General features: G+C 42.7%; 1 protein-coding gene and 1 pseudogene across 1 annotated transcript in view; both read right to left on the bottom strand.

Moving 5' to 3' along the window:
- The window catches only part of LOC149119172 (RNA-binding motif protein, X chromosome-like), a 30,740-nt gene extending 25,982 nt beyond the window's left edge, over positions 1-4,758 (bottom strand). The window contains exons 1-2 of the mRNA XM_089325292.1: positions 4,741-4,758; positions 3,607-3,667 (exon numbers count right to left, since the gene is read on the bottom strand). Coding sequence (XP_089181418.1) covers positions 3,607-3,667; positions 4,741-4,758 — 79 coding nt within the window. The remainder of the gene's footprint in view (positions 1-3,606; positions 3,668-4,740) is intronic.
- Positions 4,759-5,879: 1,121 nt separating this feature from the next.
- LOC149119171 (PRKR-interacting protein 1 pseudogene) lies at positions 5,880-6,722 on the bottom strand (annotated as a pseudogene).
- Between the last annotated feature and the right edge of the window lie 6,840 nt (positions 6,723-13,562).

Raw genomic sequence — 13,562 nt, 5'->3', positions numbered from 1 at the left:
GAAAAAGGAAACGTAACAAAAGACACCACAGAAATAAAAAGAATCATCAGAAATTACTACAAGGACTTGTATGCCAGCAAACACGGAAACCTATCAGAAATGGATAGATTCCTGGACACATGCAACCTACCTACATTGAACCATGAGGACATCGAAAACCTAAACAGACCCATAACTGAGACAGAAATTGAAACAGTCATAAAGGCCCTCCCAACAAAGAAAAGCCCAGGACCAGACGGATTCACTGCTGAATTCTACCAGACATTTAAAGAACTACTAACTCCAATTCTTCTCAAGCTATTCAGAACACTCGAAAAAGAGGGAGTCCTCCCAAATTCTTTCTATGAAGCCAGCATCACCTTAATTCCTAAGCCGGAAAAAGATGCAGCACTGAAAGAGAATTACAGACCAATATCCCTGATGAACATAGATGCAAAACTCCTCAATAAAATTCTCGCCAATAGAATGCAACAACACATCAGAAAGATCATCCACCCAGACCAAGTGGGATTTATCCCTGGTATGCAGGGATGGTTTAATGTGCGCAAGACAATCAATGTGATACACCACATTAACAGACTGCAGAGGAAAAACCATATGATTATCTCAATAGATGCAGAGAAAACATTTGATAAAATGCAACACCCGTTCATGATGAAAACTCTAAGCAAACTGGGTTTGGAAGGAACATTCCTCAATACAATCAAAGCAATCTATGAAAAACCCACAGCCAACATCCTATTGAATGGGGAAAAGTTGGAAGCATTTCCACTGAGATCTGGTACCAGACAGGGATGTCCACTCTCACCACTGCTATTCAATATAGTACTGGAGGTTCTAGCCAGAGCTATTAGGCAAGAAAAAGAAATTAAAGGGATACAAATTGGGAAGGAAGAACTCAAACTATCCCTCTTTGCAGATGACATGATTCTTTATTTAGGGGACCCAAAGAACTCTACTAAGAGACTATTGGAACTCATAGAAGAGTTTGGCAAAGTAGCAGGGTATAAAATCAATGCACAAAAATCAACAGCCTTTGTATACACAGACAATGCCATGGCTGAGGAAGAACTTCTAAGATCAATCCCATTCACAATAGCTACAAAAACAATCAAATACCTTGGAATAAACTTAACCAAGGACGTTAAAGATCTCTACGATGAAAATTACAAAACCTTAAAGAAAGAAATAGAAGAGGATACCAAGAAATGGAAAAATCTTCCATGCTCATGGATTGGAAGAGTCAACATCATCAAAATGTCCATTCTCCCAAAAGCAATTTATAGATTCAATGCGATACCAATCAAGATACCAAAGACCTTCTTCTCGGATCTGGAAAAAATGGTGCTGAAATTCATATGCAGACACTGGAGACCTCGAATAGCTAAAGCAATCTTGTACAACAAAAACAAAGCCAGAGGCATCACAATACCAGACTTCAGGACATACTACAGGGCAGTTGTAATCAAAACAGCATGGTACTGGTACAGAAACAGATGGATAGACCAATGGAACAGAATTGAAACACCAGAAATCAATCCAAACATCTATAGCCAACTTATAGTTGATCAAGGATCTAAAACTAATTCCTGGAGCAAGGACAGTCTATTCAATAAATGGTGCTGGGAAAACTGGATTTCCACGTGCAGAAGCATGAATCAAGACCCTTACCTTTCACCTTATACAAAAATCCACTCAGCATGGATTAAAGACCTAAATCTATGACCTGACACCATCAAGATACTAGAGAACATTGGAGAAACCCTTCAAGATATTGGCACAGGCAAAGAGTTTCTGGAAAAGACCCGGGAGGCACAGGCAGTCAAAGCCAAAATCAACTATTCGGATTACTTCAGATTGAGAAGTTTCTGTACTGCAAAAGAAACAGTCAGGAGAGTGAAGAGACAACCGACAGAATGGGAAAAACTATTTGCAAACTATGCAACAGATAAAGGGTTAATAACCAGAATCTACAAAGAGATCAAGAAACTCCACAAAAACAAAACCAACAACCCACTTAAGAGATGGGCCAAGGACCTCAATAGACATTTTTCAAAAGAGGAAATCCAAATGGCCAACAGGCACATGAAAAAATGTTCAAGGTCACTAGCAATCAGGGAAATGCAAATCAAAAGCACAATGAGGTTTCACCTCACCCCAGCTAGAATGGCTCACATACTGAAATCTACCAACAACAGATGCTGGCAAGGATGTGGGGGAAAAGGGACACTAACCCACTGTTGGTGGGAATGCAAACTGGTTAAGCCACTATGGAAGTCAGTCTGGAGATTCCTCAGAAACCTGAAGATAATCCTACCATACAACGCAGCCATCCCACTCCTTGGAATTTACCCAAAGGAATTTAAATTGGCAAACAAACAAGCGGTCTGCACCCTAATGTTTATTGCAGCTCAATTCACAATAGCTAAGACCTGGAACCAACCTAAATGCCCATCAACGGTAGACTGGATAAAGAAATTATGGGATATGTACTCTTTAGAATACTATACTGCAGTAAGAAACAACGAAACTTTGGAAATTTATATTCATTAAATAAAAGATAAAAAAAAATCAACAACAGGAGTCACTGTGCACTTACTCCCCATGTAGAACCTCTATCTTTAATGGGTTGCACTATGAGGATTAATGGTAAAACTAGTCTTCAAACAACACTTTATACTATGTGTCTGCAAACTGTTGAAACCTTTATTCAGTATAGAGTTGATCTCCTGTATATAAAGTAAATTTAAAAAGAATCTTAATGAAGAATGGGATGGGAGAGGGAGTAGTAGATGGGATGGTTTGTGAGTGAGAGGATGGTTATGGGGAAGAACCGCTGTAATCGAAAAGTTGTATTTTTGAAATTTATATTTTCTATATAAAATTTTCTATTTAAAAAATCCCTATGCTCAGGCTAAATGGTTTTATAGTCTGCATAAGGAGCCTATCTCCACATACTATCTGGGAGTCTATGAAATGTATTATTTCCATCTTAAAGTGCACTCTAGTTGCTACTTGCTTTCTTTTAGCTTTCTGAGAGTAATGATGATAATGTGGGAGACGCAGCCATTGGCAGTGTCTGAGATCATGAAATGAACTCTTTAGAAGAGATTTCCACTCCCAGGATAGGCAGGGCCTGCATCCATGATCAACAGGAGTAGATACAGAAGATATGATGAGTCTATGCTCTTTAGCATCCCCATAAGATTAAGGCTCATGAATCTCTGAGAGGGAAATTATATGGGAGTGGGCAGGGAGAAAAGATTAGGCTCACAAGCCACACCCCTTACCCCTCATGTACTCTCCCCTATAGCCACCCACTTGTCAACCAGACTATGTAACCACTCCCCTATTGGAAGTGAAGAAGAGCCCTGGTGAGCATGTGCCCAGCCCTCTCCTGCCGGCCCCATGTTCCATGTTTCTCTTTTCTGCCCTCTCGCTTGCACTCTCTCGCCTGCATGCCCTCTCACTTGCAGACTCTGGTCTGACCCCTGGAAACAACTGATACGGAAATCTCTATTTACCCTTTCTGGCCCACTCCCCCTTTATAAAGACCTCATGTTCCTGTGTATTCTTCTCACTTTACGGATACATCCTAAACCTCACCACGCTGCATGTCTTGCTTGAGCCAGTGCTTGGAATTCATCTCTAAGTAAATGGCAAGAACCTGAAACGTTAAATTTTGGTTAACAGCCCATAACACTTCTGTGGTCTGCTTAATAGAGACCAAGAGGAAGAGGGGTGATCTAGACAGCAGGATCAATGTAGGGTTAGGTGGCAGGCCAATTAATAACTGCTTTACACAGTGATCTCCCATCAAGGAGACCCAACAAGGGCCAGTCAATGTGGAAAGCCCAGGATTTGGACAGTAGGCAGTCCAAACAAAAACCAGCATCTAAAGAGGCCTTTTGGCTCTACCAGGAGCTGGGCCACTGAAAACGGAACTGCCCCTAGGATTGAAGGAATCCGGGATTGCTGCAGACCCTGTTGGCCCTCCCTAAGCTGACAAAGCCCTTCTCTCTGCCCAGCCTTCAAAGTAACCACTGCCATCAGGGAAGGCAGCCTGAGGTTAGTAACATTACATGCAAAACTGACAATTTCCTTTTAGAGATCCTGCTTATTCTATACTGACCTATTCAGGACAGCTCTGTTCCCAGGCCAGCTAGAAAATCAGAATCAACAGAGTGCCTTCCCTGAAAAGGGTCACACTTCCTTTATGATGTGACTTCCAGGACTGCAGGTGAACACCTTTAGCCAACTCTACACCTTCCTCCCAGTCCTCCGGGAAGATCTCTAGATGACATCACTCCAAAGCTCATTTGATTACCTCTGACAACAGGTCATCATCAATCTCTAGCTCTGAAGAGTGTTCATCTGCTTCACTCCAGACCAGACTGACTTCTTCACTCTCACTTTATATCCCAAACTTCGACCAAAAACAGGAGAGTCATCGGTACTAGACTCCACCAGTCTACCTCTGATCTCATCACAGGTTGCTGACTCTGGAGTGATGTATGAAACCTCACACCCACACAGATACCCTTTTTAACTTTCTGTTTGTACTCCATTTTGTAATGCATTGTCACCTCTTGCTAGTGTCTGCGTAGTCCTGGCTCTAATCTTCACCAACCCATACTGGCTGCACTTGTGGTGAAAACTTTCTTAACACTTGTATCTCTTTTGGGCAGGATGCTTTTCTGCTGTCTCCCATGGGAAGTGGGCATGGTTAGCTCCTCTTACCAGGTCTGTCACAGTCATCCCTATAGCCCTGCTATTCACACCATGCCTATTTAATTTGTTCCAAAGTTTCTTACAGAATCACATCAAAGCCATCTCTCAAGATCAGGTTAAGACCATGATGCTAGTCCACCACCTTCTCTCAAAACCCAAAGAGAATTCCAGGAGAGGTGCTAGAGGAAAAACCCCATGGCTCTTCTCAGCAGTAAGTAGCCAGATAGAATCAATGTTCCTCTTCCCTTTTTTACCTTGAGGGTCTGGGATAAAGGACAATAAGGCTCACAAGAATGTCACCCTTCCCTAGTCCCCTTCACGGGAAATCTACTTTCAGTCTCTCTCTCTCTCTGCCCACCCAGAAAATGCCTGGCAAAACTAGATATGCCAAAGGCCTCCAATGCTTCTGGAGAGCCCCTCAGCAACCAGACCAGATAAAAGCTTGGCCCTACATGCACGCTATACATCGTCTCTTCAGAAACCTTCATCACCTCTTTGCTTCAATAAAGCAAGCTGTCTCTGTTGAAGTCAATCTCATTTCTGGGCACACAAAAGCCAGAATCCCAAGTTTTTAAACCTATTAGGTGGCACAGCAAGTTAAACCAGGATCCCATTTAAGTGCAGGGTTGAATCCTCTTTTCATGCTCCTGACCCGTCTCCCCGCCAATACATCCAGGAAAGCAGTGGAAACTGGTCAAAGTCCTCGGGCCCCTGCCACCCACATAGGAGAGCTGGATGCATGCAGTTCCTGGCTCCTTCTGGCTCATCTCTTGCAGTTGTGTCTCATGTGCTGGCATTTAATTTTTTAAGGTTTTCTATTCTTTACCAAATAAGTGCTCCCTTCATGCATATCAGCCTCAATGTCATTGCTGTTCACATGTGAAAAACTTGCCAGCAACAAGTTAGGTGCTTTCTCCTTTCTACAGGAATATAGATCAACTCTGTGAGGTAGTGCCTGAGTATCCCAGAGATAGTTCTCGTCCCAGAGGCTGTAAGCCCATGAAGGCTGGGGGCAGAGCAGTGCTTCCAGTGCTCCCCAACCCGTGAGTCTTCAGGAGAGAGGCTGAGAGGAAGGCCTCCTATCCCTGCTCACTTGGATTTTCTGAACTCTAGTCAGGAATAAGCCGTCCAAGATAGCTACATTGTCATCATCCCATGATGAAGCTTGGCTCATCTTCTTTCTCATCTTTTGTTCCAGAAGCCTCCTCACACAACTAGACTGCAGCTTCTGGGCCCGACTAGCTCATTCTTTTAGATTTTTTCTGCTAAATTTTCATCTTCTTTGCCAATAATTTCTTACCCTTTTAACTTCTGGAGCTTTGTCCAATGCTTTGTTATCTGCTCCGTGGCAGCGATGATATCCTCTTCCACGCTCGCCTGAAACTGCATCTAGTAGTCTTTGCTTCTCAGCCATGGCATCCATGTAGTCGTGTTATTGGTACTCTCTCTAGCATAGATACCTGTACACATAGAACTCTCCACTTCTGGCCTCAGCACTTGGACCCATTACATCTCAGACAAATTCTGGGGAAGGTCGAGGCAATCATTCACTGTTTTTTCTGGAAAGGGGACTGTTCTATTCAGGTTCTGCATGAACTGTTCCAGCCTGAGCTTCTGCTCTTCTGTCACATTCCTGGTGACATCTGGGGCTCTTTCTTGGGCCTTGGTGATCACAGCAAGTAGGCAATTTAGCTCTTCATGACAGCTTTTCCACATGACCCTGAATAAATAAATCTCAAACAAAAATAAAGAACAATTCAAGGCATTTAGTACACCAGGCATGCCATGTAACTGTCCCTTCTGTCTGGTTACAGAGAACTCTCGACCTCCCCAAAAAGGGATTCCACTGCCATGGGAAGTCACCTTCTTTTCCCCAGTCCCTGCCAATCACTAGCCCTGTCTTTGTAGATTTACCTGTTCTGGACATTTCCTATCAAAGGGATCACACAGTAAGGGACCTTTTGTGTCTGACATCTTTCACTGAACATCATGTTTTCAAATATGCCCACACAGTAGTGTGTCGGTGTATACTATTTCACTGCAGGGATGGAACACATTGCGCTTACATATTCATACCTGCATGCTTTGGTTGTTCTGTATCTTAGATATTACAAATAAAGCTTTTCATGTCTTAACACTCAATTCTAGAAAACCCTCCATGAAGCTGAAGATTGAAGTAGTATTCCTTTTGGTCTTCATTGCTGTTGAACTCGCAGAAGTCAAATGAGGACAAGACACCAAGCAGCAGCAGTTGTATCCTGGCAACTGAAATTGGTTGATGATCATGGTCTTCTCACAACAAGCCACATTCTGTGGGTCCTGAGTTATGTCCTGGGAGCTGCCACATAGCTGGGTAATGAGAAGGACCCAGGAGGCAGGAGCCAGCCCTTGTCTCCTAGGCTGGTTTCCTGGGATTTGGATTACCCTGTTACTGGCATGCTGTTATGTGTGTCCAGGGTACACCAAGTGTCACTGTGGTAGAGATGAGCTGGGAGAAGGAACTTGGAGAGATGATGGTTTTGGTTATGTTGAGGCAAAACATCTGAGCTCTGGAGCATCTTTAAAGGGGAACTGGGCCCAGCCATACATTTCTCACACTCGGGTGGCTAATGTCCCCCAGAAGTTATTCAGGGACTCAGCATGACTGGCTGAGCTGAATGGAGCTCACAGCCAATTCAAGAAGCCCTGGGCAACTGCATGATATGGGCCAGAGGACTGTGCTGCTCCCAGCTAAGGGTGGGGCCTGGGTCCACCTTTCTTGACCCTCAGTTTCCTCATCTGCCATATTAGGGCATCAGTTGTCTCAGGTTTCTCTCCTACCGCAGGATCCAGAAGATCTTTGGTGATTCTTCCAGTGCCTGGTGGTTTCAGGCATCCTTTGCTCATGACTTCATCACTCCAGTCTCTGACTTACTTCATGTGGGTTCTCCTCTGTGTCCATGTCTCCTTTCTCTTAGGACACTATCATGGGTCTTAAGGACCACCCAAACCCTGGATGACCTCATATAAAGATTATCCAGTCAATTAAGTCTTCAAAGAAGCTGTTTGCAAATAAGTTGCCTTGCATATACACTAAGGATTAGGACATCGAAATCTCCTTTGTGGAATATATCAGTCACTTCAGTTGTCAAAGAGAATATTCCTAAGAGATCTTTAGAGAGATTTCCAGATCCTTCATCTTCAACATCTAGTTGGGAGAACTGTCTTAGATGTAAGCATGCATCACGGCTGGATCTTCCTCAGATTCCCCTTACCTACCCACCAGCATGATAGGGAACTCCCAAGACCTTCCTTCTGATCAACTAATGTTGTCCCTTAATGCACCTGAGGGTGAGGTGTCCAGTGTCAGCTCTGGGCCCACCAGTTTTAAGTGACATTTCTGGGGACACTTGTCCTATGATAGCCAGAAGAAGCATGAACATCCTTACATAATTATACCAGGCATTCTGGACAAGTGCAACTGAGTCTGGAACCCACAGAAACTGTGATCTCTCTTTTTGTACATGTGTGAGTCCTTCGTTTGCCCATAGATTAAGAGGACAGAGAAGTGCCTGACAGTGCAACCCAACCCAGAAGAGGAAGCTGTGTTTGATTTCCTCACCCACTATGGAAACTCACAAATATAAGAGAAACTCCTCTTGCTGTGGCTGAATTGTGTCTTCTTCAAAACTTGTGCATGCAAAACCTAGCCCCCAATACCTTAGGATAAAAACTTAATTGGAAATAGTATTTTTGCAGATTGATAAGATAGAATGAGATCATTTGGAGTTGGGCCAATCCCTAATACAACTTGTTTGGTCTCCTTATCAGAAGAGGAAATTTGGGTACAGGTGAGAATGCCATGGAAGGATAATAGCAGATGGGAGTGGGTGGATGCTTCTATCAGCCAAAGAATGCTAGTGGTTTCCAGAAAAGAAAAAAAAACACACACACAAGAAGCTAGAGAGAGATGTGGAAATAGTCCCTCAGAGTCTCCAGATAGTTGCAACCTGAGAACTCCTTGATCTCATTTTTTCGGTCTCCAGAGTTGTGAGGGAACACATTTCTACTGCACAAGCCAGCTAGGGTGGGTAAACATTTGTCATGACAGTCCCACAGAGTAAAAGCACCAGAAAATGAAGGAAAAATTTCACCAGTGGAACACATAAAGAGGATGAGATTAGAGAAACCATGGGTGTGCTACAACAAAGGTAAGAAGAACCTGGCAGACAAGATGCAACATTCAGAAGATGATATTGTGATAGAAAGAGATGAGGAATTGGCCAATGGGTTCATAAACTCAGTGGGAGAGAGGGAGGGAGGGAGGGAGGGAGGGAGGGAGGGAGGGAGGGAGGGAGGGAGGGAGGGAGAGAGAGATACAGATGCTCTGCAATTTATGATGGGGTTACACCCTGGTTAAAGCCATTATTAGTTGAAAATATAGGAAGTTGAAGCTTCATTGGATACATTTCACCTACAAAAAATCCCAGTTTGGCCTCCCTTAAATGTGCTCAGAACATAACCTTGTGGTTGGGTAACAACACTGCATGCAGATAGGTATATACATAAGTAGACATCCTATATATGCATCTGTCTATGTACCTATCTGCCTTCCTATCATCTATGAACTACCCACCAATAATTTCCCTACTTACTAATATATTTGCCTATCATCTATGATTTACTCATCTCTATCCACTATTTACCTAGCTGACAATCACACATCTCCTATCATCTATTAATTATTTATCAATCATCTGTCTCTTTACTACTTGTCAATCATCTATCATTAGTTAATTAACAATAAGTTTTCTAATTATTTTACCACCTATTCATCCCTCCATCCCTTTCTACCAATTACCCATCAATCATCTCTCTATCTGCCATTTACCTGTCATTCAACTCTTTATCATCTGATATACCAATCATCTCTCTCCACAATCTACTTATCATTTTTCATCAGTCTACCAACAAATTATGTAGTTATCTATCTTTGATATTTCTATCCATACAATGGGTTTCAAACTTAGATATTCTACCCACTGGGAACACTTGGGAATCCCTGGAAACATTTTTGGTGTCATGCTAGATGAAGGGAAACTTCCAATATCTGGTAGGTGGAGCCCAGGATGGTTGCTTAACACCCTATGCTGCCCAGGATGGTCCCACTACAGAGACACATTTTGTCCTAAATGTCAGCGTTGATGACCTAGAACAACTTTTGGCAAGGACAGCCTTCATTGAACACAAGGAGCTCAGGATTTCATTCAACGAGAGTACATGGAAAGTTCTTGGGGAGAAAATATCACAAGAGAGAAAGATATTCATTGCAAGGAATGGTGATTGTGTAAAAGCAAGTAGTTGTCATTTTCATGGGATGTTGAACAACTCAGGCTGAAAAACATTTTCTTAAAATCACCTGTGCATCCCCCATTGCTTTTTCTCATTGGCTTCTCACCCATGTGACAGATAGGGGGACCTGTCATGGAGGTGGAGATTTTGTCTTGAAGAAGGCTGAGTGAGACATAAGCAGTGACATCCCTAGGGGTCCTGGGCTGAGGTGAAGACAGGGGTCAGATTCAAAGCTAAGGATAGAAGCAAGGACCAGAAGAACTTCCTGATTCATCTAGAACTCTCCTGCTGGTGTCTTCTATTTCTAATCTTATAGATCTCACCAATGGGTTTGGCAATGATCCTTTTGGTAGGACACCCAAGATACCACACCTAAGCTCCATTTCATTCAAATTAACCACTCCAATTCTACCAGAGAAATTGTTGAAGAAATGAGAACACAAGCCACAGACTTGGAAAAGGCATTTGCAAAACACATTTGGATGAAGGTTGTATGCAAAATATACAAAGAGCTCTTGGAATTTACCACCAAAATGAAAGAGCTCAATGCAAAAATGGGTCAAGCACCTCACTAGAAAAGAGATGGGAAAATAAGCATGTGAAATCACATCCTACGCCATACGTCACCACAGAGTTGCTATTCCAGGCCACAGCAGAAAGCTGGATTGGAAGAGGAGCAGCCTGGGCTAGAACCGGCACCCACGGGGGATGCCACGCTTCAGGCCAGGGCGTTAACCCGCTGTGCCACAGTGCCAGCTTGAGCCTGTATCTTTTTAACTGGTGAGTTGAGGCCATTTACATTAAGGTGACTGGATTAGTAACACCTTGGCCCTGTCCTTTTCCTATAAAGATTCCTATTGCTTACTTTTATTTCTTTTGTAATTTTAGGAGGATTTTCTTTCTTTACTTTCTTTCATAATGATGACTCTCTGTGTCTGTGTATAGCGCATACTTAAGCATCTTTGAAGACTGGACAAGTGGTGACAAATTCTTTTAATTTCTATTTGTTCTGGAAGGTCTTTATTTCATTTTCACTCATAAATGAGAGCTTTGCAGGATACAGTTGACAGTTTTTTTTTTCTCTTAAGACTTGCATTATGTCTTGCCAGTCTCTTTTAGCCTGTAGGGATTCTGATGAGAAGTCAGCTATGAGTCTAATTGCAGACTCTCTGAAAGTAATCTGGCATTTCTCTTTTTCACATTCTCTAATTCATGAATTGAAATTTCATTCCGATTGGGAACTCTTGAGATGATTGAAATGTAATCCAACTGTGGTATGTAGACATGGGATCTTTGGGAGGTGAGTGGGATTAAACAAGGTCACCATGTTAGAGGCCCCACAGTTGAATTCTGGTAACTTATGAAGAAAAGGAACCGAAATCAGAAGACACACTCCCTTGCTGAATCTCTACCAGAAGAGTCATTCAGTTTCACTGGGAAAATATTAAATTGAGGGTCAGAGTAGCAGCTGATTCCAAGGTTAGGCCAGGAACTACTATGAATTTGGGACTTCTTGCTGGGCTACAATATAAAGATTATGGTTGGGGGCAGGAAATAGGGACACAGGAGCCAATTTCAAGAGCCTCTGTGGGAATAATATGGGCAATACAGGCTCCAGAGTGATTTAACAAGCCACAGATGATAAAGTATAAGGATATTTACTTGCATATGAATAACCATAGAGGCATCAGTAAGTGGTAGAAATTGAAGGGCTCTTGCTTGTAATAGAATGCAGAGTACCATTTGGTCACAAGGGATTTACAATGCTCCAGGGTTAAAGAGAAGTAGTCAGTATGTGTACCAGTCTCCAAGGGATGCCTTAAATAATTGCTCCAACTTGAGTGACAAAAAGCAAAAGAAATAAATTCCCTCTCCTGCTCAGGAGAGCAGAACTATGAGGTCAAGATGTGTTCAGGGATATAGTCCCTCGGGAGGGTCCATGGGAAGATCCTTTCTGCTCTTGGATTTTTCAGCTCTTGGTGGCTCCAGGAATCCTTCACTTGTGGCCGGGTGACTAGTCTCCACATTTATCTCATATGACATCTCGTCTGTTTTATGTCTCCTCTTTGTCTTTTTTAACGGCACTGCCACTAGGTTTAGGGCTACCCTAATCCATGATGGCCTCATTTGAAGACCCTAACGCATTTGAGTAATCACTCTATCTAAACTTTGAATAAATCAGAGCTCAGTGCCCAAATGGCTGCCACAATTGCAATTTCCATCTCTTCATGGGCTGCAAGTGACTGTTTTCCTCTGCAGCCTTTCAATGATCAAGGGAGTTGACTGAGTGCTTCCCGGGACTCAGATTAAATGTCTCAGTCCTGGATTTTCAAAATGGATGAAGGACACAAATCTTACCTGATTCCATCAAATTACTAGAGGAGAACATTGGGAAAACTCTGCAAGATGTTGGCATAGGTAAAGACTTTTTGGACAATACCCTAGAAACACAAGCAATCAAAAGAAAAATAGGGTAAGTAGAGTATATCAAGCTAAGAATCTTCTATACTACAAAGGAAACACTCAACAAAGTGCAGAGGCAACTGAAAAATGAGAGAAATTGCAAACTGATAAGCAATTAATATACAGAATCTATAAAAAATTCAAGAAATTCAACAACAATAAAGCAAACAATCCAGTGAGAAATGAGCAAAGAACATGAATTGGCATTTTCCAAAGGATACAATTCACATGCCAAGCAGAAACACAAACACAGAAATGCTCAGGATTACTAGATATCAGCAAAATGCAAATAAAACCAGACTCCAGTTAGAATGACAAAGACAAATAAATGCTGGCTGGGCTGTGAGGAAAAAGGTTTGCTAATCCACTGCCAGTAGGAATAAAAACTAGTACTACCTTTGTCTAAGACAGTATGGAGACTCCCCAGAAAGCTGAAAATAGTTCTACTATATGACGAAGCCATCCCTGTTAGGTCTGGAACAGTTTGGGGTTCTGACCTTTCATACCCCCAGAAAGGAGAGAAGGAAAAAGGAGTGGGAGACTGACCTCAATGGAGACAGTTTGCTTTATTGGAAGCAAAGAGGTTGGTGACAGTCTGTTCTTGTGAAGAGACTGCACCCTGGGCATATTTGGAACTCGGGTTTTATTGGGTTAGCAGAGAATTTGCCACAGAGTGGGGTGTGTGAAGAAGGCAGCTGGTGGAAGAGAAGGGGCTGTTGAAAGTTTCCAAGAATTTCTCCCTTATCAGTTTCATAGCTGCCCTGTGAAGCTTATCTGTTTTTTCATTTGCATTGCAAGGGGTTGAGAAGGGTCTGGTTAGGCATAAAGAATCTCGATAAAACAGAGGAAGTGGGGTGGAGAGGTGAGGAGGAAGAAAGGGAGGAAGGGAAAGGTGCAATAAGTTCTTTATTCCAGCCCCAAGAGGCAAAAAGGAAAAGGGACTTTGATTCCATATGGCTACTTGCTGCTGAGCAGGGGCATTGCGAGTGCTGGGGTTTGCCTCTAGAGCCTGGAATTCTCCTCAAGTGTTGAGGCAA

The sequence above is a fragment of the Oryctolagus cuniculus genome, chromosome Y, assembly GCF_051225735.1.
Source record: "Oryctolagus cuniculus isolate XC-2025 breed Fujian yellow rabbit chromosome Y, ASM5122573v1, whole genome shotgun sequence".
Classification (NCBI taxonomy): Eukaryota; Metazoa; Chordata; class Mammalia; order Lagomorpha; family Leporidae; genus Oryctolagus; species Oryctolagus cuniculus.
This window is presented reverse-complemented; position numbering and strand designations above follow the sequence as displayed.